We start from the raw sequence: 26,573 nt of genomic DNA on the forward strand, positions 1-26,573 counted from the left end.
TGATGCATATTCCAGGGTTGGTCTAATGAATGATGTTATTATCCTTTTTAGCATGTCTTCATTTATGTATGTGAATGCTATTCTCATATTTGCAAGCAGTGTATACATGTTCCGTACCTTCTTGCTGATGTGGTCAGCCGGAGATAGTCTGTTATTGATAATCACACCTAGGTCTTTCTCTCTTTCTGATGTGTATAGGGTTTTATTTCCTAACTTATAATCCCAATCAGGTCTTTTTCCACTTTTACCAAACTTGATTACATGACACTTGTCCACATTGAATTCCATTTGCCATGTACTACTCCATTCATGAAGTTTATTTAATTCTTCTTGTAGCTCCCTACAAGAGTCTGTGCTAGTAATTCTCCTTTGTATTTTTGCATCATCTGCAAACATATTCAGATAGCTCTCATTTCCAGTGTTAATGTTTATATCATTTATGTACACTAGAAACATGATTGGTGCCAGCACCGAACCCTGTGGTACTCCACTAGTCACTTCTTTCCATGATGAGTAGTTTCCTCTTAGTACTGTCCTCATTTCTCTTTTTATGAGCAAGTCTTGCATCCAACAAAACAGTTTGCCTCGAATTCCTCCTTGATGGTACAGCTTCCATAAAAGTCTTTGGTATGGTACTGTGTCAAAAGCTTTCTTGAAATCTAAATAGATACTGTCCACCCATCCTTCCCTTTCCTGTATTGTGTTTGTTACTCTGTCATAGTAGCTCAACAGATTAGTAACACATGACTTTCCTTTTCTGAAACCAAACTGTCTTTCTGTTATCATACTGTGTTTTTCTAGATGATTTACCCAAGCTTTTCTTATAAGTTTTTCTAATACCTTGCTTACAACACTAGTCAGTGATACTGGTCGGTAGTTGAGAGGATTTTGTCTATTTCCTTTCTTGAATAAGGGGACTATATTTGCTTTTTTTCCAAATATCAGGTAGTTTCCCTTGACTCAAAGATTTCTTGAAAATTAAAAATAATGGTTTACTTAACTCCTTTGCACATTCTTGTAACACCCAACATGAAATTTCATCAGGACCACTTGCTTTTCCTCTGTCTAATCTACTTAACTCCTCTTGTATTACTTTTTCTGCTATTTGTATATCTGGTAGTATGTGTGGACATGCGTGTTCCACATAGTCCCTCTCAAAATTTTTTTCTTCTGTAAAAACTAATTGGAAATTCTTATTTAGTGCTTCACAAATATCTTTCTCTTGTGTATAAGTGATTCCCTCGTCCGTGATGGATTGTATTATATCTTTTACTTTGGTTTTGCTTCTGATATAGCTGTAAAACAGCTTTGGTTGATCACTACTTTTATTTATTATATCCTCCTCAAACTGTTTTTGGGCTTCCTCCTTATTCTTGTATAGTCGTTTCTTGCCTGTTTGTAATTATTATACGCCCTTTCACTATTGTGTCTTCTGTATCTATTCCACAACAAATCTCTTCTTTCTTTTGATTTTTTACATTCTGTATTGAACCATTTCTGTATTTTCTTATCTGCTTCTTTGTGCTGTGGGATGTAATTCTGGACTCCTATTTCATAAAATTCACAAAATTTTTTATATACAGCATTTAAATCTTGTCCTCTAAGCTCATTTTCCCAATCAACTTCTAAGAAATACTTCTTTAGGTCTTGATAATTTCCCTTTTTATAGTTTAGGCTCTTTTTGTAACTGTCAGTGCTGTTTACTATGTCATATGCTATCCTGAAGTTATAATTTAGTACTGCATGATCGCTTTTGCCGAGTGGAGGGTGATATATTAAACTGTCAATGTCATTTTCTTGCCTAGTAAATATTAGATCTAGCACTGAAGGTACATCAAGTCCTCTTTTTCTAGTGGTTTCCCTCACGTGTTGCGTAAAGAAAAACTCTTGTACGAGATCCAGGAGCTTTTGGTCCCAGCAGCTTTCTTGGCTATTTATATCTAGAGTATTCCAATTTATATTTGTATTGAAATCCCCAGTTAGTATAATTCTTTCCGATTTCTCTTCCATTTTATGTAGCAAGGATCTTATACTCTGAATTGTACTCTCTGCTAGGTCCTCATATTCGTCTCTTTCCCATGTGTTTGATCTGGGTGGCATATACAAATTGGCTACAATTACTTTACCTTCAGATGTGTCGATCTCTACTGCAATCAGTTCTACTTGTGATGGTATATCTAGGTTTATTTCCTTGACTTTTAGATTTTTCTTAGTTAATATTATAATTCCTCCTCCTTTTTTTAAATTTCTGTCTCTTCTCCATATATTGTATTCCTCTAAGTTTAGTATGTCATTGGATATCCTTGGTGTTAATTTTGTCTCCGTTAGGCGTATTATTTGTGGTTCATTTTCTCTGACATAATCATTCATCTCTAGTAATTTAGATACCATTCCATCCACATTTGAGTACATCAACTTTATCATCTTGTTTATATACTCCCTTTCCTTGGGGGAAGCAGCCTAGGTATATAGATAGATAGATAGATGACATGGTTCTACTAACTTCCTCCTTTTTCTTCCATCCTGTTTGTGTACCACTTTCGTACCTGCAATCCTATTACTTTGTAAAAAAATTTCTTCTTGTCCTCTTCTGATCTTCCCTCATTTTTTGTTTTTGCTTCCTCCCTTTTCTCTTTCAGTAATTCCAGTTCCTCTTGTGTTAGACATCTTTTTATCCATACATTTTTGAACTCCTCTTTTTCCATAAGATTCTTTGCATTTTTTAGTATCTCTTCCACAGTGTTTACACTCTGGAAAGTCACCTTTAGAGGTCTTGTCTTGCTTTTCTCGTATTTCCCTAACCTTTTGTGTTCCTCTATGTCTTTACTACAGATTTCCTCTGATACTTCTTTCAGTAAGCTCATTACATTTGCCATCTCCTTTTTGTCTCTAGTGATTTTGTTTTTAATTTCTTCCTCTTCTATACCAGTGATTACTATTGATTTATTTATTTCTACTAAATCTCTGACTAACTTTGGATTGTTTTGGATTATTCTTTTCACTTCCTTTTTAATGTTTTTTTCCTCCACCCTTGTTTCTAAGTCTTTCTTTACTTTCACCATTTCAGCATACGTGGTTTCTACATCATTTTTGTAGCTTTGCACAGCTTCTTTCACCTGTGTTATCTTCTCCTCAATATCACTGCTCTGGTCCATAAGACTGCTTGCTTGTCTAATTGTCTCTGTGTCATTTTTTAACTCTTCCATAACACTCTCGTGATTAACTACTGTACTTGCCATTTCACTCACTTTCTTCCTAAGGGTATTCAATTCCACTGTTAGTTCACTGATGGTTGTGTCTTTCTTATTGGCCTCCCTTCCCAGTTTTTCTATCTCTTCCTTTTGCAAGTGCATTTGCTTCTTTATTTCATCAATTTCATTTTTGAAAGCCATTTCTAGTTTGTGTACATGTTCAACCAGTCTATTGTGAGTCTCCACTTCAACTAGTTCTTGGTAGAAATCATCATTTTGCTTTTTACTTTTATCCCTTTTCTTTTCCAAATTTGTTTTACTGAAGTATGTATCCATTTTGTAATACTAAATGAACAGAGTATGTACTTACAGTGTGCACGCTTTCCCGGTCTTTCTGTAGTATAAACAAACCCAGCTGACTCAACGCATCGTGGTTCTTTGTTGTTTGAAAGTCTTATTTAAACTTATTATTTCTTTTCCTTTTAATAATGAAAAATCATTTAGTCTAACCTGGTACAGAGCTTGACTCATTCAAAGATACTTATTTAGGTAATGCCTCTGGCCGTGTTGAGCTTGTATGGAGCGCCGGTACAGACGTCCACATCCGACGATGCCGTGTGTGTGTGTGTGTGTGTGCGCTAGGGTGGGTGTCGTGGAGTGTGTGTGCGTAAATGTATGTCTGTATGTGAAGTCCCTCCCACCGCCAATCCTCCAGCAAACATCCTGATCCGTCCTTTAGTCTTCCCAATCCCTGGGTACTCCTCACGATTCGTGTCTTCACGCCGCGCATTTGCAGTATTGGGGGGCACCGGGGGAGGTCTGTGGTTAGGTAATGGTGACGGTGGTGCGTTGGGGTGTCTTGGTATTAGGAGGTATTGGGGAGGTGTAGCTTCAAGTGTCCTGGCGACTCGGGAGAGTGCTACCCCTACCCCTATAGGATAATACTTTGAATGGGCATATGGAGGACTTAGGTCTGGTTGGAATGGCATTACAAAAGGTATCTGAACATGTGTCCGAGGGCTGGTTGGATTCTGAGTTGCTTGGAATGGTAGCACAGTGGGTATTTGGGAGCGTGTCTGTGGGTTGGTTTGGCCTTCAGTTGGTTGGAATGACAGCACAGGGGGTTTTAAGGCTTCAGTCCGAGGATAGGTTCCGGTTTGAGTAGACGATACAAATGTCGGGGCATTTGAGGTGCTTGTTAGAGGATATCCTGGGCGAAGAGGAGTAGCCACAGCATCTACATCGTCCTCAGGGAAAGGATCGCCATCCTCGCATATTCTACCCGGACCGTCCTGTAGGGGGTGGATGTATTTGTCATCATTGCCATCAGCATTGCCATTATGACCATCATCATCGTCATCACTACCACCACCACCATCATCATGGTCCTGTTTTGCACGTATATTTACTGGGGTGGATGCAATAAACATTATAAGTAATAGGGAGCAGTGTGTATACAGTAAATGAGAGAGAGAGAGAGAGAGAGAGAGAGAGAGAGAGAGAGAGAGAGAGAGAGAGAGAGAAAGGGGGGAGGGGACTGGATGTGAAGAAAGAAGCAATAGGAGAAGGCTCGGGAGAAAAAAGGGAGTGAAAGGAGTGACACTGAGGGGAAAGACATGGGTTAGAGAGGTGGAGGGAGGGAGGGTTGTGAAGGGAAGGGAGGCATGTGAAGAAAGACGCGAGAAAGGAGGGAGGAAAAGATGGAACAGGTAGGAGGGGAGAGGAGAGAAAGGTGAGGAGGAGAGAGCGAGGAGTGGTTCATAGAGAGAGGAAGGAAAAGAAAAGGGGGAAGGGAAGGGAAGAAAAAAGGGGAGAGGGAACAGGGAAGGAGGGGTGTGAAGAAAGAAACAAGTAGGAAGGAAGAAAAGGGGAGGGGAGGGGAAGACAGGGACGGAGGGAGAGAGGGGAAGGGGGAGGGAAAAGGGATAGGAAGAATGGAGAGGGAATAAACCGAGAGAAAGGAATAAGCAGGGAGGAAGGACATAGGAGAAAAAAGGAAGAGGGTAGGGTAGGGAGACGGAAGGTAAGAGGCAGGAGCGAAAGAAGGAATGGGAATACCAGAAACGGAATGAGGAAAGGGGCGGAATGGGAGAGAGTAGCATTTCATGGTACGGCAGATCCGTCAAGCCAGAGAGAGAGAGAGAGAGAGAGATTGTTAAGGGAATCAAAGCACGAGCTTTTTTTTCTTTTTTAGGGTTCTAAAAGCTGGGATTTTAAAGGTTGTGTTAGGTCTCTCTCTCTCTCTCTCTCTCTCTCTCTCTCTCTCTCTCTCCGTAATCACGTATATATAGATATAGATAGATAGATAGGACCTAGACAGATGGATACATAAACAGACACGTAGACATTTCGATAGGCATGCATATAGATGTATATGTAAATGTACTGATAAATAGATAGACAGACAGATAAATATATAGATAGGCATGGATATAGATACACATATTGGTGTATATATAAATATATAGCAGTACTCTCGCTTTCAAGGCGGGTTTGTCCAAGACCTTTCGCGTCCAAGACGGACACCATAAATAATAATCCTGTAATGTTAGGTGTTTTAGGGTTGGATTCCCGTCCCTCTAACGCCTTGTGTGTAGCTGGGTTCTCTTTCTAGACCGGCGCTTAGACAAACAAGAGAGGCAGGACACAAAAACTCAAGGCAACAACCTTACACGTGTATTGCTAAATTCTACAAGTGGAACGGGTAGATGTCACAAGAGTAATTATTCTGGGCAATTATAAAACTGATGTCTAGATCGTGGGTTGCAGTATCACGCAGGATACTATTTGGGACAAGATCAGGTAAAAGTGAATAGTACGTTAACTAAGATCAGGAGTTCTAGGGCAGAGAAATCAAGCACTGTCACTCGTGGGAAGTCTACAGTAGACTTGATCTGTTAGGTAGAGTTCCGTTCACTGGAGCCTGGGCACTGTTATCACTGTTGGGCTGTCTACTTCGTTTGTCTGTTACGCTGTTAATTATTACTTTGGTTCTAGGAGCCTCTGATTGATCATAGCGCGAGGCTGCGTCACTGTGATGGGATTATGTTCACTCAGACAGACACTTTATTGACTGCTAGGCCGTGTTCACTGTCTCATGGTTACCTTACCTATTCCACCTTTCTTTTACTTTAACACTGACAGGTTTTACTTCTGACTTCCCGTATTTCTAGTAACTCACTGTCCTGCCCTCGCTTCACTGTATCACTTTCACTGTACTTTCACTGTCATTCACTATCGGGACTGGGCGTGATGGCGGTCCGGGACAAGGGCGCCGGGAACAGCTGAACCTGAGTATTCAGGGGCCACGGGATCACTCGTAGGGGCGTCCTCTCTCGTCCGCGGTTGTGGGTGGCGAAGGGTTTCGCACTCTCAGGGCTCGGGGCTGGAGTCTGGTCCTCTGGACTGGGGCCGAACAGCTGCCTGAATCGTTCGCTCAGGCGCCTGATGGAGGCTGAGGGTCTCCGGCATCGAGGTGTGGGGATGTCCTGCCCAGGGGTCCTGGGGGCGGTCTCGAGGTCCTGCAGGCTGCGGTCTCCGGTGGTCGGTGACGCCGTCAGGAGTGGGCTGCGGCGTTGGCCTCCGTCAGGGTTCATCAGGCGAGGCCTCTCAGGGACCAGCTGTAGGAAGAAGAGCCCGGTGGTGGTCACAGGGCCTCCCCAGCAGTCCTGCAGGCTGGGACCTCTGTCTGGGTAGTAGTCTAGTGGAGGGGAGGCAGCACCTGATGGAGGAGCAGTTACCGTCCGTCTCCTCACGTAGGGCCTGGCTACTGGCTGTGGCCTGCTAAGGGCGTGGCTACCAGCTGTCGCAAAGGCCTGGCTACTGGCTGTGGCCTGTGTGGGGAAGCGGCTACAGGCCGACTCAAGGGCACCTTCAGAGTGGCTGCCGGCCATCTCCTGACGAAGGCGGGAGCGGCTACTGGCCATCTCCTGATTACCTCCAGAGCGGCTACTGGCCATCTCCTGTAGGAGGGTCGAGTGGCTACCGGCCGTCTCTCGTAGGGCACCTTCAGAGAGGCTTCTGGCCATCTCCTGACGAAGGCGGGAGCAACTACCGGCCATCTCCTGTTTACCTCCAGAGCGGCTGCAGGCCGTCTCCTGTAGGAGGGTTGAGCAGCTACTGGCCGTCTCAGGGGTCCTGCCTGGAGCTAGAGTAATAGCTCCACCCAGATCCTGCCGGTGGTCAGCTTTCCCGGAAGGTAGTCTCTTTTTCCTGCTATGGTGGCGGCGGGTGAGTTCCGGGTCATAGGGGCGCACGGCCCGGTCGGACTTATGTCCCTATCGCCCAGGGTCAGGTCGCACTCTATTTGCCCCTCCATAGGCTCCTTCTCGGGGTGTTGTGATGCCCTCAGCATCTTCCTCAGGCAACTAAGCTGGAAATAACTGAGTTACTAAGCTGGAGATAACAAGCTCAGAAACACACTTTCAAGGTGAGGAAATTTGTCTTGGTGCCAAAATAGGTTTAGGTTGATGTTTTTAGGGGCACTTTTCGAAGATTTTGTGGCAATATTAATTTTTTCCATAAGGTCTTGTGTTGGTCCAAGACGTTTCTCGTCCTAGACGGGACCTTCAGGAGACAATATTACCGTCTTGGACGCGAGGGTACTGTATATATATATATATATATATATATATATATATATATATATATATATATATATATATATATATATATATATATATATATATATATATATATATATATATATATATATATATATATATATATATATATATATATATATATATATATATATATATATATATATATATATATATATATATATATATATATATATATATATATATATATATATATATATATATATGCAAGAAAGAAGCAACCAAAGGCTAGGGACCGGCAAAATTGTTCTCTCGAAGAAAAAACAAAAACAAGACTAGAGGGGCAATCAGTGGAACGCATCTTTCCGACAAAGGCAACGTAATTTCCAAACCACTCTTCATAATGGGTTGTTTTCTTATTACTGATTAGGGTTTCGCAAAAAGTGTTTTCCGTATCCAGAATCTGTAATACGATCCGGATCGGCCCCAAAAGCTAATGTCATATCCAGAAACTGTAATACGATCCAGATCGGTCCCAAAAGTTAATCCCGTATCCAGAATCTGTAATACGATCCGGATCGGTCCCAAAAGTTAATCTATTGTTCCCTGGGACCTGGGCCATGTACCCACCAATTTTGGTCCAAATCTCGTTTAGTTTTCGAGTAATCCTGCTAACAAACAAGCCAACAAACAATTAAACAGGGGTGAAAAATACTCTGTCAGAGAGAATAACAGAGAACCAAATTCAAGATCCGTTCATTTCGAGATGCCTGAACACACGGCGTTCGAGACTGGAGATCATAGGCAGTAAAAATAGACAGAGGGAGACAATTACAGAGATAATCTGCTGCATTCATGAAGGAATGGGAGTAACAGTTAACTCTTGCATTAAAGAGATGGAGAGAAAAGGGATGAAAGTCTGTTGCTAGACGGGTGCTGCACGCCCGTTGTCGTGGTGGAGGGATGCAAACAGACAGTTCAGAGGAGCAGTGACCATTGGAGTAGCAACAGAAGAGAGATAAAGATTCAGTAGTGTGGCGAGGAGACAGAGGTTGAAGAGAGCCAGTAATAGGAGAAGAGTTAACGAGATGAAAGCCTTTGACTCCACCTTGTTGAGAAGAGCTGTATGTGGGGAGCCTCACTGGGGCGAATAAAACCCGTGAATAACGTCAACAACTATGCAGGGGTAAAGAAGATACAGAGTCGGCGTAGCACACCTTATCTCTTGGAAGCAGATTTTACGAGAGAGTTAATAGGATCTTTCCAAGATAAACCCCTAGAGAACGAAACCCCAAGTATAATTGAAGATGATCCAGGATTAAGTTGGATACTGTTAAAAATTAGAGGATACTCCTGCGGAACATTTTGCCGCGTTGAAAGATGTAAGAACTGAGTTGATGCATAGAAAACAAGATTACTTTTACCCCAATCAGAGATATGAACTAAGCCAGGCTTTAGGTGTGACATAGCCTCATTCCTTGTTTGATGAAGTAACTACTGTGATGGACTTTGCAGGAAGCGAATGGAAAGATGGAGGGTGCATAGGCGTAGGAACACTTGTAACATGGGGGGGGGGGGGCACAAGGCAGGCAGAGGGGAATGGCGAACGAAGCGAGCCTAGACAGCTGGGGGGTACCCCCAAGAAAGTTTGTGAAAATACACTAATTCGAGGGACATTTTTACGCGTATGCACTGGCTACTAGAACATATTCTAACTTAAGCTGAAAAAAGTGTAAAAAATTAAGTTTTTGCCACCCACGGTAGAATGTGAATAGCAATAAAGGATACGGTAGAGCTCTTGCTCATGTGGGGTTAACTAATCCCTTTGATCCCCCTCCTCCGACTATGCCAATGTCCCATAAGTACATGAAATAAATAACTCATATTAGTGATGTGCAATACTGTGTCCCTTTGATGTAAATAACTAAAGATGATACGTATTATAGTCAAATGTGTAGCTGAACATCTTCCTAAAACTGAAAAAAGTATATTAGTGAGAATGGCAGCATGATGTGTGGAAAATGTGAAAACAAAAACATTTAGAGAAAATTGACATAGCTGTAATTGTTGGGTTTTTAGTAAAGGATCATCATGTTTACTCCATTTATTTCATTCTAACATCGTAAATTAAGAAACAAACTCAGAATATCCTGTCGAGTTACAGTATACAAATAAAAAAATCAGTTCACTTGAAGCTCCCAAAATACTCTCTCCTTCTGTCATTTGCCATTACAAACAGTTGTGCAATGTCTTTTAAGTTAAGTTGATCTGTAAGCTCTGTATAAATTTGCATCATCATAACATTGTTCAGTCTCTCTTGGGTTATGGTGGATCTCAAGTAAGTTTTCAGCCTTCTGAGAACTGAAAAGGTTCTCTCTGCAGTGGCACTAGTCACTGAAAATGTACAGTACAAACAGAGCATGACGTGCACTTCACTGAACATCGTCTTAACCACTTGTGTGGAGTTAAACACTTAACATAATGTGCGGATGCTGGAGACTTCCGTGATGGCAATGCTATCTGGATTACTGAACATGATGAGGTCTGGAATGATCATAGGTAGTTGAATCTTCAGGCGGTCCATGTCTATGTTTCTAGCATACATGCCAGCTACCTTTGCAGGGATTTCTTGGAAATTGCCATTGTAAGAGTCAAGGAGGAGAGATTCAGTTTGAGACACCAGACGAAATCCTTTCTGTTCAAATCTGGTTAATTCTCCTGACAAGCTTTCCATTACTTGAAAATACTGCTGCCTATAGAAATCACACGGGCTGACATACCTGTGTGTCTGTCCAGAAGAGAGATCATCAGCATGTCTAGGAGCTTTGCGAGATCTGGGCAAGGTTGGAGGATCTGTCTTCCCTTCAGCAACTGACACAGCATGTTAGTAGAATGCCTGGAATGCATCAGGGACTCTCTGCCTGTCATAAAATGATTTTGCAAGACTGGTTGCAGTTAAAGCTTCTTGGACAGTTGTGTTCTTTCCTTGCAGTGTAGGTGATAATTGCTCTGAAGCATTAAAGGCCAGGTGAGCCATCTTTAAGCCAAAAAATGTGGAAAACCTCTCCATCAGGGAATAGAAACCGTCTGCCTTCCAACCATACTCATCTTTGCATGTTGCATTGATTTCTTCTAGTGTTACCAGCAGAGTATTATAATTTTCAAGTACTGCCTGTATTGAATGAGTGCGGCATGTCCACCTGGTAGGACACAGTGGTTTCAGGTTTGGACTGTTCAAAGACTGTTCCTTCTGTAGTGATGAAAAAAGATGTGCTCGCTTTGGAGAAAGCTTGATTAGACCAGCTAACTCATACACCAGATCAAGAGCATCTCTGATGGATTTACTTTGGCGAGTGACATCTTGAAGACATAGATTTGTGCAATGCGCCAAGCAATGAACAGGAAGGGCAGCTGGTTCTTCCTTAAGATTGCGTGTAGCTACACCACTCTTTGGACCAGACATGTTGGATGCCCCATCATAAGCTTGACCACGGCACTGACTGAGAGGCAACATGCATCGGATGAGGGCGTCCTTTATGGTAGATGTAAGAGTTTCAGCATCTGTTTTGGAAACTTGTGCTAGACCAACTGGGTCCCCATGAACTAAGTAATTGCTGTCTATCTATCTGACTGATGGATATTACTAGTTGTTCAGCATTAGCATTATCCCCTGCCTCATCAGCAATAACAGAAAACCACTTGGCATTTTTAATGTCTTGGAGGACTTGACGCAGAAGCTGATTGCCCATTAGTCTGATCAGCTCATTTACTATTTCAGGTGACTGGTATTTATTTGTTTCAGTCCACTGATGTAAACTACGATTATCCTCTATTCGCAGTTTGAGAAGCTGATGTAGATTGCCCTCTGATTCACATGGCCTCTAATTGCAAGTCCCTGCCTTAACAGGTATCTTAAAGATGACATTTGTATTAGGAACATTTTCCTCCTGTTAGCTTGGTCATACTGTGCATGAGCACTGAGTTGTGTGTTTACTGTTGGCTTTTCAAGAGAACTGTACATGAGACAAGCTTCTTTATGGGCACGACGTCTTTGATGATCATCAAATTTTTCTATAAGTTTCTTCCAGTTGGAAAACCCTTGAACTGTAAATGCATTATTAGCTCTTGTACTGAACTTGATAAGATCATGTCTGGTAGCAAATCAGCAATAGAAACAAAATGCCCTTAACTGAGTAGAACAAAGAACCAACCAGTGATAGTCTTTGTACCACCGAGACTGAAATGATCTCTGTCCTTGGTTTTTACCAGCACTTCCATAGACAGTCTTCGTTTTTTCCAGTACAGTTGGTTCCATTGATTGATAGGGACCTTTTTCAGCATCATTACGTCAGCGTCCATGACAAAGGGTATTCTGGAAGAAGACAACAAATCCTGAGTTAATGAATATATATATTCATCCATTTTTTGTGATAAGCTAATGTAAATAGGTCCTTTTTTGGTGTTTTACATTCCACTTGACATACTTGTGGATAATGGTCACAATTCTTCAAATAACTGGAATAGCGGAAAGACCCTTACATTTTCAAGGACTAGAGATCCAGAGTATTATTATATCTTTTTTTTTTTTTTTTTTTCACAAATTTTGATTTTTCACCAAAAGTTGACACAAGCATGGAATGACTATAGACTAATATATTTTATAAATAAAAAATACTTTAGTATTTGTAACTAACCACCTCCTGAGGTGCTAAAGAAACAGGTACAGGGTCACCACTAGTGAATCTTCTGGGTGCATTTTCAGGTGGAGTTGAATCAGAATTTTCATTGCTATTTGTTGTCATTACTGCAGTGGCCTTATCACCTTGATCAACATCATCTCCAGCACTGCTGTTCGTTTTCACTGGCCAAATAAAAGTAATATTATAGTGTTTTATGAGATATAACTGCTGGTTTTCAATGGTTATTATAGGCAAACTCTTTCGCCTTTGTCTGTCAACTTGTACCTTTCCTTCTTGCTGGAAGTTTGCTCTCATTCAGCCAGTCCCAAAGAAGGGTGACCATTCCCAACCCTCGAACTATCGTCCAATTGCTTTAACATCCTGTATCTCAAAAGTTTTTGAGACCATTCTTAATAGAAAAATTTTAAAGCATCTTTCCTATCACAACCTTCTCTCTGATCGTCAGTATGGGTTCCGTTAGGGACGGTCCACAGGCGATCTTCTCACCTACCTTTCAGACTCCTGGTCATCCTCCTTTCGGGACTTTGGCGAAAGCTTTGCCATTGCACTTGACATCTCAAAGGCTTTCGATCGAGTCTGGCATAAATCTTTAATTTCCAAACTGCCCTCTTACGGTTTCTATCCTTCTTTCTGTGCCTTCATCTATAGCTTCCTTTCTGTTCGTTCTATAGCCGCTGTTGTAGACGGCTATAGTTCTTCTCCTAGATCTATTAACAGTGATGTTCCTCAGGGCTCTGTCCTATCACCAACTTTCTTCCTTTTGTTCATCAATGACCTTCTAAGCTTTACATCTAACCCTATCCACTCATACGCTGATGACTCCACCCTTCACCTTTCCATTCGATTCCCACAACGTCCATCTCGGCAGTTACTTCAACAGGCAAGGGATGAGGCTATGGCATACCTAATGTCTGACTTGGCTTGTATCTCTGACTGGGGTAAAAATAATCTGGTTGTGTGTAATGCATCAAAGACTCAGTTTTTGCACCTATCAACCCGACAAAATCTTCCACATGTATACCCACTTATGTTTAACAATACTCAGCTTAATCCTGCATCATCCTTGAACATGCTTGGGGTTTCATTTGCTTGGGACTTGTCTTGGAAAGATCATATTACATCTCTTGTAAAATCTGCTTCCAAGCGATTGGTTGTGCTAAGCCGACTCCGTTCCTTCTTTGCCCCTGCACAACTGTTGACCCTATGCAGGGGTTTTATCCGCGTCTGTGTGGAGTACAACTCTCATGTGTGGGAAGGCTCCCCACATACAGCTCTTCTCAATAGGGTGGAGTCAAAGGCTTTTCGTCTCATTAACTCTCTCCTTCTTACTGACTCCCTTCAACCTCTGTCTCTTCGCTACAATGTTGCATCTTTATCTCTTTTCTATCGCTACTTCATTGGTCACTGTTCTTCTGAACTGTCTGCATGCATTCCTCCACTTCTACGACAGGCGCGTAGCACCCGTCTGGCAACAAACTCTCACCTCTTTTCTGTCCAACTCTCTAATGCAAGAGTTAACCGTTACTCCCAGTCCTTCATTTATGCAACAGGTCAACTCTTTAACTGTCTCCTTCTGTCTGTATTTCCTGCTTCCTATGATCTCCAGTCTTTCAAACGCAGTGTGTCCAGGCATCTCGAAATGAATGGATCTTGAATTTGGCTCTCTTGTATTTTGTTTTTCTCTTGGAAGGAACAGTTTTGCGGGCTCATTGCCTTTGGTTCCTTCTTCCTCACATAAAAAAAAAAAAATTAGTTTCATTCATATTTCAGTGAATCACTGTTCTGGCCAGAATCGTAAAACACATACCTGTACATGTTTTCTTGAAGTAAGACTTAATTGACTTCATATTTCTTCAGTTGAAGTAATAAAACGTTCACACTCAGTGACGTACGTAATGTGACGGTTAGATAAGGGGAGGACTTTCTGGCTCTCCCCTCGGCGTAACAGAGTTGCCAGATGTTCTGGCGAGAAAAAGGAAAGATATGCAATCAGCGTCTTTTTATTACCAAGATATCGGGTCGAATCACGGCAGTCACACACATATATATTTAATATCATTAATTTGAATATCAAAGGGTTTAGCTATGTGATATTGTAATTTTTGTGCAAAAATACTGGGGGGACCCAAGCATACACTGGCCCCCCCAGCAACATTATTGGGGGGGCCTGTGCCCCCCTGGCGCCCCCGGTTCCTACGCCTATGCCGGTGGAGTCATCAACGTATGAGTGAACAAGGTTAGATGAATGCCATAGAAGGTCCTTGATGAATAGAAGGAAGAGAGTTGGCGATAGGACACAGCCATGAGAGAACATCACTGTTGAGAGTTCTAGGAGAACACTGGCCGTCTACAACAGCACCCATAGAACAACCAGAAAGTAAGCTAGAGATGAAGGTACAGACAGAAGGATACAAACCGTCAGAGGGGAGTTTGGAAATCAAAGATTTATGCCAGAATCAATCAAAAAAGATGTCAAGTGCAATGACGAAGCTTTTGCCAAAGTCCCGAAAGAAGGATGACCAGGAGTCTGAAGGGTAGATGAGAAGATCGCCAGTGGAGCGTCCCTGGTGCAACTCATACTGACGTTCAGAATAAAGGTTGTGATAGGAAAAGTGCTATATATATATATATATATTTTTTTTTTGTTAAGAACTGACTCAAATAGTTTTGAAATACAGCATGATTAAAAAATTAAGCGAGAGTTAGAGGGCTGGGAATGGTCCCCCTTCTTCGGGACAGGCTGAATGAGAGCAAACTTCCAGCAAGAAGGAAAGGTATAAGTTGACAGACAAATGCGAAAGAGTTTACCTAGACAGGGTGCAAGCACAGAAGCACAGTTCTTAAGGATAACAGGAGGGCCCCCATAAGGCCCAAATGCCTTGTTAATATTGAGGCCAGTGATGGCAGAAAGTACATCATTTGAAGAATTTTTGATGTCAGCCATGAGGAAGTCAGAGGGGGAAGTGATAGAGGAACAGCACAGGAATCGTGTAAGATGGAATTGGGGGAGAAAGTCTGAGAGAAGAGTTCTGCTTAATCAGTTGAAGAAATAGATACAGAACCATCAGAGTGGAAGAGAGGAGGGAAGAATAATGAGGTAAAGTTGTTAGAAAGATTTCTGGCAAGGTGGCAGAAGGAGCGGGAAGAAATTGGGTTGGAGAGTCCGGAGCGTTTAGTACGAATAAAATTATATTTAGGAGAGGTAAGAACAGTCTTGGCAGAATTCTGAGCAGAAACATAAGAGATGAGATTCAAGGGTGGGTTGGCTCCAGTTCCTTTGGTAGGCCTTCACTTTCTTGTGGGCAGCACTAAAACTAGCGTATTTAAACCAGTTTTTTTGTTTTGTTTTATTAGTCACAGGATATGGGATGCATACATTCCTATAGGATTGTATGCTTCCATGCCCGCGAGAATAAGCTCTGTAATGCACAAGACACACTCAGATAGCTTTCGGCCATGGAAGCAATAATCATTCCAGGGAAAATCAAAGAAGTACTACTTGAGGGCCTCCCAATCAGCAGCTCCAAAGTGCCACAGCCACTGATTCTTAGGAGGGTCTACAGGCCTTAATAGAGTGATAGGACGGGTTAAGGTAATAAGATTGTGATCAGAGGAGCCCAACAGAGAAATAAGATTATCAACATAAGAAGAAGGATTAAATGTAAGGAGGGGTCAGGTATGTTGAAACTCTCTCTAAGGCGGTCAAGGCTAAAGGTAGGGTGTTGTACAAGCTGCTCCAGGTCATTAAGGATAGAAAAGATATAGGCTTGTTCACCAGGTGGATCAGTGAAAGGAGAGGAAAGCCAAAGGTAGTGGTGAACACTGATATCACCTAGAATGGAGATTTCAGAGAAAAGAGAAGCTGATAGGATGTGTTCCACCTTAGAGGTGAGACAGTTGAAGAATTTTTCATAGTCAGTAGAATCAGCGGATAAATAAACAGCACAGATATTCTTAGTTAGAGAATGACAGGATAGCCGAAGCCAGAGAGTAGAGAATTCAAACGATTCAAGTTCAGGAACACAAGAGCAAGATATGTAGTTCCTTACATATACACAACAACCACTTTTGGCTTTGAAATGAATGTAGAGAAAGTAGGAGGATACAGAGAAAACTTTGCTGTCAGTTTCCTCAGACAACTGAGTCTCACTTAGGAAGAGAAGGTGATGTTTAGAGGAGGAGAGGTGGTGCTGGACAGACAGATAGAGGAAAGGCCACAGATGTTGCATAAATGAAGAAGCGAGAGAAGTGAGTCAAACAGTGATTCCAGGCATCCCGTTTGCTCGTCAACGGAAGAGGGGCAGATGCTGGGGACTTTGTTGCCCCCTCCACCCCTAGGGAATCCGAGACTTAATATAAATTTGAACAGAAAGTACAGTGTGTAATGTGCATGTAGTTTGGTGTTGACAGTAAGAGAAACTTGTATTAGAGAGCATGCTGGCCTACTCTCTCATTTACTGAAACACCGAAAAAGTTCAGCATAGGGGGATGAAACGGGAGGTCCAGCTCTACTTGTCCTCAGCTTTCCATCCACTTTGGGAGTACCGCCCTGCTCGACTGGTGCTACAGTCTGCTGCCATATATATATATATATATATATATATATATATATATATATATATATATATATATATATATATATACCTAGGCTGCTTCCCCCAAGGAAAGAGAGGTAGCCGAGACAGGACGACACACTCTCCATTTACACATCCATTCAAACACATTCATTCACATCTTAGCCCCAAAGGGGAGAACGGACAGATCCTCACCGCACCACACCGCACAAGGGTCAACTGCGCAATGCAATCAGTGACATCCGCAGCAGGGCCCGACAGCAGAACTGGTTTACCCCTGCCACATCATATATATATATATATATATATATATATATATATATATATATATATATATATATATATATATATATAAATATATATATATATATATATATATATATATATATATATATATATATATATATAATATATATATATATATATATATATATATATATATATATATATATATATATATATATATATATATATATATATATATATATATAATATATAAATATATATATATATATATATATATATATATATATATATATATATATATATATATATATATATATATATATATATATATATATAATATATAAATATATATATATATATATATATATATATATATATATAAATATATATATATATATATATATATATATATATATATATATATATATAAATATATATATATATATATATATAATATAAATATATATATATATATATATATATATAATATATAAATATATATATATATATATATATATATAATATATATATATATATATATATATATATATATATATATATATATATATATATATATATATATATATATATATATATATATATATATATATATATATATATATATATATATATATATATATATAGTGTTCATAAATTTCAGAATGAATAGAGTAGGAAAACATAAATATACTTTAATCTGTGACATTTTGGGGAATTTGTCATATTTACCGTGATATTACATATTTGATGTTTAAAAGGAAACTCTAGGGGATGAAAGGATCAGTAGCTTACCATCACCTCAATACCTTTATTTTTTTATAATCTTGTGTACACCTATGTAATCTACACTAGTAACGAAACCTACATAAATGTGATCCTGAAGCAGCAAATCATGTTTGCCTCATGGGTTTGAACGAAGCTTCGTGATTTGAAGGTACTGTGAGAAGGTGAGAGAAAGAAAGATGTACCGACATTCTTAAGTCAGCACTGGACATGGAGCCATACACGTCTGCAGAGTACACAGATATGTTACTTACGTTGGGCGCAGCAGGAGGAAATGCAGCTGAAGTAGTAAGGATGTATGGTGAGCTCTATCCTAACCAGAGGCAACCATCTCGTCCTACTTTCCTCCGTGTAGAACGATGGCTACGGGAATATGGCACACTGAATCCAAGTGCAGTAAACAGAGGAAGGCCTCATGCTGAGCACCTACTTGATGTAGAAGAGGATATTCTCAGTGCCATCGGAGATGAACCATCCCCAAGTACACGTCCCCGCTGAGGGGGGTCACCTTGACGTGGTAGCGGGGCTTGAAGCGTGGCTGGCAATGCCACCTACTCGGGAGGTCTGCCTACCTTTGTAGGGTTTATCGTGGCCCAAGCATCCCCTACATCACTGGTGGAGGAGGCCTGCTGGTGATGCTAGTCCCTGCCCACTTGCCATCTAGGGCAGGACTGTTGCCTCCCCACGTGTTTGCCGTGCGTGGCGTCTCGTAATACTGGGAGACGGGAGTCCTGGAGGTTGAGCGATGCTGCACGGTGCGCCCTGCAGCTAGCAATACATCTCTTTGGTACCTTATTCTGGCTAGACGGGTGGCCTGGTTGGGCCCGACCAGGTCAATCGGCTGGTCATGCGTTGGCTAGGGTCAAGTGGGCACTGGGGGGCCTGGTGGCTCCTATCGTCCTGGAGTCACCCTTGCCAAGGTCCCCCAGTGGTTACCCGCGTATACTTTCCTGCTAGCTCTGGGGTCGCCAGTGGTGTTGTCCCTGGCATACGACCTCCCCTTGTTGGGCTCTATGGTGGGTGGAGGGGTGGGGGAATGAAGGTTTTTGTTAAAGCACATGGCCACCAAAAAAAAACAAATTTCATTGACGACTCTGGCTCTGTCCCTGGCGACTCCCTTATTGCCACCTTGGAGCCTTACCAGGCCCCTGGTGAATGTCCTCCTTTGCCCTAGCATTCAACTAGGACTGGGAGGCGGTCACGCCGGGTAGGTACGGCTCTGGGGTTGAACGGAGAAGAACTGGTGCCGGCTTCTTACACAAAGTATCTGGTTCTGAAATCCTCCATAGGAGGGTCAGTTCTAGATGTTGACATCTTTGAGCTGCACCGTGCCATAGTGTCATTTTGTGGAAGAGAGCCCAAGATCTCTTCCCAGAGGGATGGAAGCATTCTCATTGAGGTGTTCACCCCAGAGGAGAGCTCCCGGCTATATGAACTTGACCTCTGTTGCTGGTTCTGATGTTACCTGTGTTCCTCATGGAACCTTCAACCAGTGTAAGGGAGTCATTTTCTCTCGTGACATCCTCCGATACTCAGAGGAACGATTGTTGGAAGAGCTGTGGTCGTTTGGTGTGGTGAAGGTTGAGCGCCTTCAAAAAAAGATAGATGAGATCTTGACTCCGACTCCAACATTGTTCTTGACATTTAATAAATTGACATTGCCTAGGTCCGTGAAACTGGCATGGCTATTGCTTCCTGTGAGGCCGTATGTGCCAACCCCAAAGCGCTGTTTTCACTGCCAGGTGTATGGACATATTAGCCGATTTTGCCGCCGCTCACAGGCTGGCCTTCCTGGTGTCTGTACCTGTACCTCCTGTGGCAGACCAAGTCATGCCAATGACTGTCCAGAACCCCTTAAATGCTATCACTGTGGGGGCCCTCATGCGGTATCTTCCAAAAACTGTCCTCGCTACTGCCTGGAAAAGGAGATTTTATCGATTCAAACACTTGAGAAGGTTTCATTCCCTGAGGCTAAAAAGAGAGCCCAGACTCACTTCTTTCAGCCCAGTGTTACTTATGTTTCTGTCCTTTCTGGAATACCAGTACACCGCCCTATGTCTCAGAGACAGCCTCGACCCAATCCAGTGCCCACTGCATCATCTAGTGCTTTGCGGGATGCTGTCCCTATTGTTCATACTGTTTGTGAAAATGAACCTCGCACACCCCCTACTGTGACTGTTTCTGTCCCCACTTCGGTGGCTGATGACTTGCACACGTCTGTGGTGACTGATGTCCACGTTGACCAGACTCCCTCTCCTGTCCTACTCAGTCTGCCCAAGGCTCTACCTGTACCTAGCAAACGTCACCGTTGTTCGTCAGAGTCCTCTGAGCATGAAGACTGGCCACCTAAGGTCTCTGTTGTCGACCCTTCTGTCGACACCTCTCCTCTTCCCTCTGCTCAGCAGGCTGAGGGACCTACCCAGGCGACATCCGAAACAGCAGGTTCACCTCCGGTCCCATCCCCACCTGGGGATGTTGTTGGACAGCTCGTTGTGCTTCAGATCTGCAGGATAGGATGGCCTCCTCAAATGATTCGAGTCCTGTGGACTCTACTTCCATTTCTGGGGCTTCTGGTAAGAGTACTGGCCGTCCTACACCCTCAAAAACAGCCTCCAAGCCACCTTCCAAACAAACTGGTATGCCCACTCAAAGAAGGAGTGTTGTAAAACTTACTTCCTCAGCCTCTCGTTTACCCACGGATGTTCGACAGAGGGTACGGGTTTCTGGTGCTGGGCAGGCCCCTGCGAAGGGCCTTCATAAGCATCAATCCAAACCCTCTCACTTGTCAGGTGTACAGTCTCACACTTAGTCATCCTTCCTCCATTATGGGTTCTATCATCCAGTGGAACTGTCGGGGTTTATGCGCTAACTATGAGGAACTTTGTCATCTTGTTTCTCAATTTACTCCTCTGTGCATGTGCATCCAGGAGACCATGGTAGGTGATGCTGTTCCTTCTGGTCCTTCTGGTTACCATGCCTTTTATTCAGATCCTGTACCGGGTCAAGGTCGTCATGGAGGTGCTGCTATCTTCCTTCGCCAGGATATTCCGTACAGTCATATGGACATCTCTACTCCCCTGCAGGCTGTCGCTGTCCGGATGTTTTTACATCAGCAGTATACAGTTTGCAGTCTTTATCTACCTCCCAGTGCTGTTGTTGAAAGGGCGGATCTGGAACGCCTTATTCGTGGCCTTCCTTCTCCCTTTTTGTTACTGGGAGATATGAATGGACACCATCCACTATGGGGAAACAGTGAGGCCAACCCTCAGGGTGTCATGCTGGCCTCTTTAGTGGAAGATTAGGGGTCGGGCATTTTCAGTGCTGATAAAATGACTTATTTCCATAGCCAGACTGGAAGTTTTACTGCCATTGATTTGTCTTTATGCCCAGCTGATGCAGTTTTAGATTTTACCTAGGATGTGTTGCCAGACCTGTATGGTAGTGACCATTTTCCCTTACTTTTAACTGCTAGTGCAGGTGGACCTCAACCACATCTTCCTCGCTGGCTTCTGGATAAGGCTGACTGGCCACGTTTCAGGGAATTAAGTTCCACTTCCCTTTCTGTCAATGAGTTTGGCTGTCTTACTGAGGCAGTGTCATATTTCACTGACTTGTTGCACTGAGCAGCCCTTTTAACTTTTCCAAGAACGAAGGGTCAGTTTCCTAAACGTCCGGTTCCTTGGTGGAACTCTGAGTGCAGTTACGCAGTGAAAGCCAAACGAGTTGCCTTCTCGACTTCGTCGTCACCATGGGGATCCTCAGTATTTGGTGGCATATCAGAGGGCACGAGCTCATATGAGGCGGGTATTAAAGGAGGCCAGGCATTCATCCTGGAAGGGTTATGTTTCCTCCATCAATTCGAGGACTTCCATCACCCAGGTGTGGAATCGGGTAAGGAAAATTTCAGGGAAATTTACTGCCCCCTCGCCTCCCGTTTTATCTGCAGCAGGTGGAACTGTGGCTGATCCTTTTGCTGTTGCAGAGTTGCTTGCTGATCATTTTGCCAATGTGTCACAGAAGGATGCGGATACGTCTTCAGCTTGCCACCGTCGGCGCCTAGAGTCTCGTGATCTCAGTTTTACCTCTGCTGGGGGAGAGCCTTACAATGTTCCATTTTCAATCTCTGAACTCCAGGCAGCTCTGTCGCAGTGCCATGACTCTTCTCCTGGTTATGATGATTTTCCTTATGCCTTTTTAAGTCACCTGTCTGATGAGTCCCTTTTGTTTTTGCTTTCTCTGTTTAATAAGATCTGGTGTTCCGGGGAGTTTCCGGCTAGTTGGGGTGTTGCTGTGGTTATCCCCATCCCCAAACCACATAAGGACCACCTACAGGCAACGAAATATCGGCCTATTTCTCTAACGTCATGAATATGTAAAGTTCTGGAAAAGATGGTCAATGTTAGGCTTGTTTGGTTTTTGGAGAAAGGTGACTTCTTACCCCCTGCCCAGGTTGGTTTTCGAAAAAATACGATCTACCTCTGATGCACTGCTGTCCTTGGAATCTTCTGCCTGTGAGGTTTTCTCCACTAACCAACACCAGGTTACGGTCTTCTTTGACCTGGAGAAGGCATATGACACTGCCTGGCGTCATGGTATTTTCCTCTCTCTTCATGAGTTTGGTCTTCGTGGACGCTTGCCTATTTTTATTCAACAATTTTTATCTAACCGAATTTTAAGGGTGCGAGTGAGAGGAGTGCTTTCTAATGCCCGACCACTAGAAGATGGAGTACCACAGGGGAGTATCCTCAGTGTTACTCTGTTTGCTGTGGCCATTAACAGCGTCATCAGTGTACTTCCTGATGGTGTACGAGGATCACTATATGTCGATGACCTCTCGATTTCCTTCACCGCGTCTAGAATGTCTCTGATAGAGAGGAAGTTGCAGCTGGCTCTCAATAGAATTTCTGACTGGGCAGAAACACGCGGTTTTCATTTTTCTTCAGCAAAGATAGTGGCTATGCATTTTTGTCATCTGCGAGGGTTTCACCCAGACCCTGACTTGTATCTCTATGGTAGGAAAATATCCTGTGTGGAAGAGATGCGGTTTCTGGGTCTTCTGTTTGATAGAAGATTAACCTGGGTTCCTCATATTCGTTCTGTTAAGGTGGCTTGTCTTAAAGCTTTGAGTCTTTTGAGGGTTTTAGCTCATGCCTCTTGGGGTGCTGACCGTCAGACCCTCCTCCTCTTGCATAGGTCTCTTGTTCTTCCTAAACTTGAATATGGGTGTGAGGTCTACTCCTCTGCAACAGATGCCCGCCTCCGGTTGTTAAATTCTGTGCATCATGCTGGTGTACGTCTGGCAACTGGAGCATTCAGATCATCCCCAATTCCAAGTTTGTTGGTAGATGCTGGTGTACTCCCCTTGGACTTGCGACGCCAGTTGCTAATGATGAGGTGTTGGTATCGTCTTCACTGCATTCCAGACTCAATTTCTTGTGCCATTGTCTCCCAGGATTCCCGATCTTCTGTTTTTGAGACCCGTCCTAATTTCCCAAAGCCATTTGGTTACAGTCCGGTCTGTAATGCTAGCCCTCTCTGTCCCGAGACTGGCAATTTGTCCACATCGGATCCCAAGGGTGGGTTCTTGGCTACTCCCTCGCGTGACATTCTGTAGGTCCGTTGTTGAAAAAAAGGGCTCACTTCTCTCTCAGGTGTCCCTCTCTCTCTCTTTAGAACATGCCTCCATTTATGAGGGTTCTGTCCCCGTCTACACTGACGGGTCTAAGACTGATACTGGAGTAGGATTTGGTGTTGTCTTCCCTTCCTTTAGTAGGGGCGGTAGCCTTCCTGGCATTACTTCAGTGTATACGGTAGAACTGACTGCAATTTTATATGCTCTTAAAATCATTTTTACTCTCCCCCAATCCGTTTTTGTGATTTTTAGTGACTCGTGTAGTGCTTTGTCTGCATTGGAGTCTTTTAATGCATCTCATCCATTGGTTTTATCAATTTTAGAATGGCTTTTTCTTCTTGGCCGTTGTGGCCACCGTGTAGACTTCTGTTGGGTTCCTGCACATGTTGGTGTGGTGGGCAATGAGAGGGGCAGATACTTTAGCTAAAGCTGCGTCTTCTCAACAGCCCCCAACCGACTACCCACTTCCTGTTTCTGATGTAACGCCTTACTTGCGGTACGCATTCCGTACGTGCTGACAGAGACACTGGGATGGTGTTTCTTACAATAAACTAAAAGAAATCTTTCAGAGAGTGGTTGTGCCAAGGGTTCTTCCCTCCATGTCTCAGCGACTGGAGGTGGCTCTTGCTAAGCTTCGCATTGGGCGTTCTTGGCTTACACATGGGTTCCTCATGTGTGGTGAGACTCAACCGTACTGTGATGACTGCCTTGTTCCCCTTACTGTCCGTCACTTGCTGGTCGAGTGTCCGAGTCTGGGGGACCTGCGTCAGAGGTTCCTTCATAGGCATGGCGGGGCAGATGGTGCCTACTATTTGTCCTCGATGCTTGGCGAGGCCTCTAATGATTTTACTGATGTTTTTAGTTTTCTTCAGGAGGCGGGCCTCCTTCCACTTTTATAAGTAATTGTTATTTTATAAACTATTCTTTTATTATTTTTAGTGTTTTATTCCTACTAACAGATATTAACTTTATTTGGAATAGGCACTTTTTATTTTGCCGTGTCTTTTACTTTGTCATCCGGCGCCATATGACCCTGGCAGTTGCGCCGCCAGATTTTAATTATTATCAATCAATCAATCAATCAATCAACCAAGTACACGTCGACTTGGTGCACGATTCGGTGTGGCTCATGCATCTGTATGGAGGATTGTAAACAGAGAAGGCCTGTACCCGTATCATCACCAGCCCATCCATGCTCTGACCGAACGTGATTATTCCCAGCAAGTGGATTTCTGCAGGTGGCTTCTTACTCTTGCGAGGGAGAACAATGGTTTTCTTGCACGTGTTTTGTGGAGTGATGAGGCTGTGTTCACAAGAGGTGGCATGCTAAACCAACATAATACACTCACATGGGCGGCAGAACACCTACATGTAACGACAACAAGGGGACATCAAGAACGCTTTGCGATCAATGTATGGGCCGGTATTCTTGGTGATCGTCTAATCGGACATACAGGCATTGTGTACACCAGTTTCTTCAGGATGACCTCCCCATATTATTTGAAGATGTGCCCCTCAGAACACGTACGCGAATGTGGTTCCAGCATGATGGGGCTTCACCTCACTTTGCACAAGGTACGAGGGATTTCCTTGATGCCATGAACCCTGACAAGTGGATAGGCCGTGGAGGTCCCATTGCCTGGCCACCTACATCACCCGACCTAACTCCACTTGATTTTTATCTTTGGGGACACCTGAAGAGCAGGGTGTATGCTACACCAGTCAGCACCCGTCAGGAACTGTGGCAAAGAGTTCAAGAGGCATGCAGAGAAGTAAGGAACACACCAGGGGTATTTCAATGTGAGCGCCAGCCACTTCTGTGCTGAACCCAAGCCTGTATCAACGAGGAGGAGGATAAATTTCGAGACCTATTGTAATTTTGTAGTGTACAATACATCGGTGTACACAAATGTATGGAAAAATAAAGGTAATGAGGTGATGGTATGCTACTGATCGTGTTCATCCTCTAGAGGTTCCTATTAAACATAAAATGTGTAATATCACGGTAAATATGACAAATTCCCCAAAATGTCACATTGTAAAGTATATTTATATTTTCCTACTCTATTCATTCTGCAATTAACGAACACTATTTTTGAAACACCCTGAATATATATATATATATATATATATATATATATATATATATATATATATATATATATATATATATATATCTATGTTTCTTGTACACCAGGAAACCATTTACTACGCTGCATGGTAACCATATAACCAAATTTTGGCGCGTGGTGGTTTAGTAGGTAATTATTGCGCTGCAATCGGATTGAGCCGGTAAAGGTTTATATCCAAGGGATGGTTGGGGTTGATTGCTCGTGTAACGCCACTCGGGGATGAGTGAGGCTGGTCACTCTCATCTTAAATGTCAGGACCAACTTCCTAGCCTCGGGCTCCTACGCTCCTCATGGGGCAATGTAGGATTGGATGATATATATATATATATATATATATATATCTATATATATATATATATATATATATATATATATATATATATATATTGTTACGGAACAGAGAAAGATAATGTACACTTTAAGTGAGAATACTAAAAATCACTACTGTCCCGTAAAGTTCCAGGTTCAAAAACAAAAGAGTTAGGTAAAATTACAAGTTAAAGTTTAATGCTCAAACTAACAACAAAACATTCAGGACTCATAAGGATAATGTAATGGCAAAAAAACAGGTTAAATATATGGTTAACTGCAATAGCCTCTATTAACACAAAATTAGCAAGGGTAAATTTACCTAAGTCAGCCCTGATAAAACGAAAATACACCAGGTAATGCTCAGTTAATGCACGATAAATTATTACAGATATAAACTATTATCAAAAATGACTGACACAAAACCCAACATTAATCAAAAAC

General features: G+C 42.6%; 1 protein-coding gene across 1 annotated transcript; it reads right to left on the reverse strand.

The window, feature by feature from the left end:
- Positions 1-10,637: 10,637 nt before the first annotated feature.
- Positions 10,638-11,267, reverse strand: LOC145394994 (zinc finger MYM-type protein 1-like). Its single transcript, XM_080268739.1, has one exon. It carries the CDS (start codon positions 11,265-11,267, stop codon positions 10,638-10,640), a length of 630 nt encoding a protein of 209 aa, XP_080124865.1.
- Between the last annotated feature and the right edge of the window lie 15,306 nt (positions 11,268-26,573).

This window comes from Coenobita brevimanus, chromosome 29 (assembly GCF_032717465.1).
Source record: "Coenobita brevimanus isolate Jiangsu-jjx chromosome 29, ASM3271746v2, whole genome shotgun sequence".
Classification (NCBI taxonomy): domain Eukaryota; kingdom Metazoa; phylum Arthropoda; class Malacostraca; order Decapoda; family Coenobitidae; genus Coenobita; species Coenobita brevimanus.